This window comes from Coregonus clupeaformis, unplaced genomic scaffold (assembly GCF_020615455.1).
Source record: "Coregonus clupeaformis isolate EN_2021a unplaced genomic scaffold, ASM2061545v1 scaf0039, whole genome shotgun sequence".
Taxonomy (NCBI): domain Eukaryota; kingdom Metazoa; phylum Chordata; class Actinopteri; order Salmoniformes; family Salmonidae; genus Coregonus; species Coregonus clupeaformis.
The window spans coordinates 430,001-435,000 of record NW_025533494.1 but is presented as its reverse complement, the minus strand read 5'-3'; the positions used below and the strand labels follow the sequence as shown (position 1 = coordinate 435,000).

The window sequence follows — 5,000 nt, the reverse complement described above, 5'->3', positions numbered from 1 at the left end:
TACCCATTGACTTGAATTGGGATTCCCGTTGTGGGAATTATATTTCTATGAGATTGGTGGTTGGTTCCATTCGTTCGTTTAGGCATTGGTGTTGTTGTTGTTGTACTCCATGCGGGTGACCATGGTAGAGACCAGTTTCTGCAGCTGGATGGCGCGGTGCTGGGCTGTCTCCAGGACTTCCTTGTGGTTGGCCTTTTCCTCACTGTCGTAGTCCATCACAGACTTGTTGGAGATCAGGGACAGGGCGAACACACGCATGCCGCAGTGACGCGCTACAATCACCTCATGAACTGTACTCATGCCTGAGGGAGGGAGAGAGAGAGAAAGAGCTGCATCAACTATAGGTTTACTCAATATAAGAGAACAATTTTAGTTCAATACTTCCAATGCATTGTGAAGGTGTTGTGATTAAACTATTCCAAGGAGGGAGGCATGGAGAGATGAGACGTACCGACAGCGTCAGCTCCCAGTTTGTGCAGCATGCGACACTCCGCGATGGTCTCGAACGAGGGCCCACCCAGGACACAGTACACACCCTCACGCAGGAAGTCACCGTAGCCCAGTTCCTGTCCCACATCCACAGCCAGCTGCTGCAGCTCTCTGTTGTACGCATCAGACATACATGGGAACCGCACGCCAAACCTAGGAGAGAGGGAGAGAGGGGGAGGGTTACACCTCAATGCCACATAACTATTGCGTGTGCAATCAAGTTCAACAAAATTATCTCTCTGTCACACACACACACACACACACACACAAGCTTTCCAAGCCAACCTGTCGTCGTTAGGTCCAGCCAGTGGGTTGTTGCCAGCGAACCCAGGCATGTTGATGTGGTCTTTCATGATCATGATGTCTCCCACCTTGAAGTCCTGGTTGAGAGCGCCAGCAGCGTTGGTCAGGATGACCGTCTCTACACCCAGCAAGCTGAAGATGCGCATGGGCAGGGTGATCTGGAACACAAATACATGGTCAATACATCACAAATACACTGGTATAACACATCACTATGTACAGCTAATACATGGATATTCTAATGTAGGATTCGTGCTAAGTTTGTATTCTCAAAACTTCAATATCTAACATCGACTGATTTTTTTTGGGTAAAACAATTCATACATGACACATGGAAGCGTAAAAAAACACTTAGTTCCAATGTGGTCATATGTTATCTGTATTTAACTAGTGTTGTAAAGCAGATTGCCCCTAATAAAGGAAAAATAAAGAATCTATCTTCTCTACTTATCATGTGAAGTAATCAAAAGAGCACTGGATGTCTGAGTGCTACAGTAACTAGGTAGCAAACAGACATGATAGCCGTACCTTCTGGATGGCGTATCCCTCGTAGAGGTGGAAACGTCCCTGCATACACACACATGGCCTTCCCTTCAGCATCCCGAACACCAGGCGACCAGCATGGCCATCCACTGTAACACACAACCACCAATTAGAATGCACCGACGCCGCACTGCAACCAATCAGAAAACATCTTATGGAACCATGTGTTTTTCCATAGGCTATAACTTGAGTTTTCCCTGGTTAGATGACACAACCAAGAGAATCTTAGACCTACACATGGCACTATACATCTGCAATACCGATTCACCAAATAAGAAAACAAGTTGACAGACATAATATTTCACCTGTGCTCTGGGGGAAGTTGGGAATGTCCTTGTAGTTGAAGGCCACCTGGTCTTTCAGCATGTCTGCCAGTCCTCCCATTCCTGAACCACACACAATGCCCACTAGAGGGCGAACAGAGGTCTGGGCCAACAGCCAGTTTGCTGTGGCCTTGCAGTCCTCATAGATGTTCCTGAAACACAGAGGAGCGAGATATATGTTAGAATAAAATACTTACTTATACTTTATAATAAAACCAATGGATGTCATGGTCAATGTTATCATGACACATAGCTGATATGCCATGGCATGTGTCAGAGTGTCTATGGGAAGTTGAAGTGTGTGTGTGTGTGTGTGTGTGTGTGTGTGTGTGTGTGTGTGTGTGTGTTGTATGTGTGCTTATTAAACAAATGTTTTTCTGAGCAGTAATCTAAAACTGTGTGTTAATAAGGGTGCGCCTCCCGAGTGTGGTCTCTTCTATGGACACATACACACATTCCTTCAGAGTCACACTGGAGTCATGATGCCTCAGCCTAACCATAACCATAAACATAAACCTGAGACCACCTCTTTTATGAGGCTATATAGTTTATTCAAGGTGCAATATGTAACTTTTTGGGTGACCAAATTCACACAGAAATGTGTGTTATAGACTGGTTATTCTCATTGAAATGTGCACTATGTGCGCTATTTCTTTGCTTCCTGTTCTCAAGTTTAGTTTGGGTTTTGTACATCAGCTTCAAACAGCTGAAAGTACAATATTTTGGGTTTTGGAAAATATATTTCACAGCAGTTTAGATGGTACAATGATTCTCCACACTTTAATTGCTTGTTTTGTCACATAAACAGAAATTGGGCGAACTATTCGAATTTTAGCAACCAGGAAATGGAGGAGCGATTTCTGAATAGTGCATCTTTTAATTTTCATAAATTGTGAAATATAGGCCTTCAGAATAGGAAGTGTGAATTACATTTGAAGGGAATTTATAAATATTAAGGTTCAGTATATTGGTTTATTTTTGGACAAAAATACAGAAATTATTTAATCAAATGTTATCCTAAAATAATATAAATAACTATTTAGATTTTTCTCAAAAACTATATATATATATATTTTTTTTTAAAGCAGCACATCTGGTTATTCGTTCTCGGAAATGATTTAACCCGCGCGTACCCCGCTTCCCCAATCCCATTCACGGATGCGACAGGACTCCCTAAAAACCCACCTCACACCCGTAGCCTTCACAAAATCCTGTCCGGCAGCCAAGGTGCGCCGTGACGTAGGCTATTCTAAAACAGTATGCTATTCTGCTTCAATACATAGCCTTCATTTTTTTCTATACGAAATATGATTTCAAGTCTATCGTATAATTTCGATGAAAAGATCAAACTCAAATTGAAGAGCATCCCCCAGACTGCGCACGTCACATCTGCTGCCCATCGCACATGTAAATCGCCAGAGCCACACAAACCCATTTCTGGCGTTTCATCTAAAAATAAACACACTACTATGTCCTCCACGTGCACACTTGACCATGTGCGATACTAGTCCTACAGTAGCACCACGTTTGAATAAAAGTAGCGGGTGAGTACTGTTAGGTAAATAAAATAAATAAAGGTCAAATAGAACGATAGAATGATGCAATTTCCTCTTACGCAGTTGCCCGCGGAGCAAGATGTAAGGAGCGCGTCTAGAACATGAATGGAATGAATGAAATAATAGCCTTAGGCTACTCACCCGGTGCTTGACTCTGGAAACATTATGAAAAGTAATGTGACTAGAATCCTCTCAAAAGCAGCGATTTATCAATTGGCTCAATGTAACCGCAGAATATAGACTTGACTGGCGGCAAAACTTCAAGCGGAAAATAATCCTTAAAAAATAAATGAAAGACTTAAAATAAATAAATGTAAGTGGTACTTATAATAATGTTATATAATCTAAATGGTCAAATTGTTCATTTGAAAACCGTTGAGATGTACAGTAGTCTTCCAGTGAACCGTTGTATCTGATAAGTGTACAGTCAACAGTGTAATTATAGACGGAGACCTTCTCGGTTAACCCTCCCCCTGGGTGACGCAAATACATCCGGACGTTTGGATTGGACCACGCAGCACAACTTCTTAAACTACGCAATTCTGGACAGAAAGAATGCACTGTGACTATGGGAAAAATGTTCCATGTCTGTTTGAGTTAGTTTATTCTCACCCAAACCCTGACACACCCTTCAGAATGCTCGGCACGTTAGAAGGTTCAAATAAATATTTGATCAATCAAGGCTACTGCCTGTAGGCTATGGCATGTGTCACATGAGTAGTCTACTGTTGATTATTCACAAAAGGGACAGTAAAAAATTGTATCCTAACTTCTTGTTTATTTTTCAGCAGTTTCATAGATTTTTGGATATGATGATGGGGATTCCTATAAGGAAGGGTCAGTGCTATCCGGAATCCTTGGGACCTCCATAAGCTAAACCCTACCCTTAACCCGGCTACCCTTACCCTAACCCTGACGCGTGACGCGATTTACTTGTCTCATCACACCAAACCGATGATTGTTGCATTATTTGGGTTAGGCACGGACTGGCTCAAAGAGAACATGCGCTTGAGTGCGCAAAACTAATGCAAAAATGTTGCAACCTGAACTTTGCCAGAAATGAGCAAAGGCTGAGAAAGTAGCTCAATACTCTTTCAATCTTAAGATCTACAAGTTCTTCCAAGTATAAGAAATAAACTCTAAAACAATGAGCAACGTGTGATGGACGCCACCTCCCTCTTTCCTCTAATTTTAGTGTAGGCTACCACCTTGTACATACAGTAATGTCTGGCAATAACAAGTGTTACTTGACCAATTGTTATTGTGAGATAAGGACTCTTGGTGAGATAGTGTGTCATATAGTACGATTCTAACTTCCCTTCTAGGCCTATAGGCTATAAACCCCCTTTACACCCTTTGATATGGAGCTGTGTTATCAATAGAGGGGAAGAAAGGTTATCAAGTGAGTTACAAATTACACATTCCTACTGGTGTTTATTTACATATGACACATTGTTAGATGTTCCTGGCAGCACTACAGTCAACATGAAGGATGACAATGGCCTACTAGGTAATATGACACCATCAATAATGTGCAGTGCCAGGTTATAGACTGTTAAAGTCCAATAGGTAATGAGATTCTCTTTATTCTTAACTATTATTATAACTTTTACAGTTGTATTACTGGTGTATTATCACATTACTTGATTATTATTCATGTACACTAGTTGCCACAAAATCTTCAACCAAGTCTCTCAAACTAATGCCTCTCTTTAAACGAACAACGTTACACAAGGCCTACCTACCTAGGCCTAAATAGGTATTTGACATTATAGAACATGTGATC

General features: G+C 41.5%; 1 protein-coding gene across 1 annotated transcript in view; it reads right to left on the bottom strand.

Annotated features, from left to right (window-relative positions):
• Positions 1–3,636, bottom strand: part of LOC123483155 (purine nucleoside phosphorylase-like) — a 4,193-nt gene extending 557 nt beyond the window's left edge. Inside the window, exons 1-6 of the mRNA XM_045212666.1 lie at positions 3,356–3,636; positions 1,641–1,810; positions 1,321–1,424; positions 775–950; positions 452–642; positions 1–302 (exon numbers count right to left, since the gene is read on the bottom strand). The exon at positions 1–302 is cut by the window's left edge and continues 557 nt beyond it. Coding sequence (XP_045068601.1) covers positions 79–302; positions 452–642; positions 775–950; positions 1,321–1,424; positions 1,641–1,810; positions 3,356–3,378 — 888 coding nt within the window. The 5' untranslated portion in view covers positions 3,379–3,636 and the 3' untranslated portion in view covers positions 1–78. The remainder of the gene's footprint in view (positions 303–451; positions 643–774; positions 951–1,320; positions 1,425–1,640; positions 1,811–3,355) is intronic.
• Positions 3,637–5,000: the final 1,364 nt, after the last annotated feature.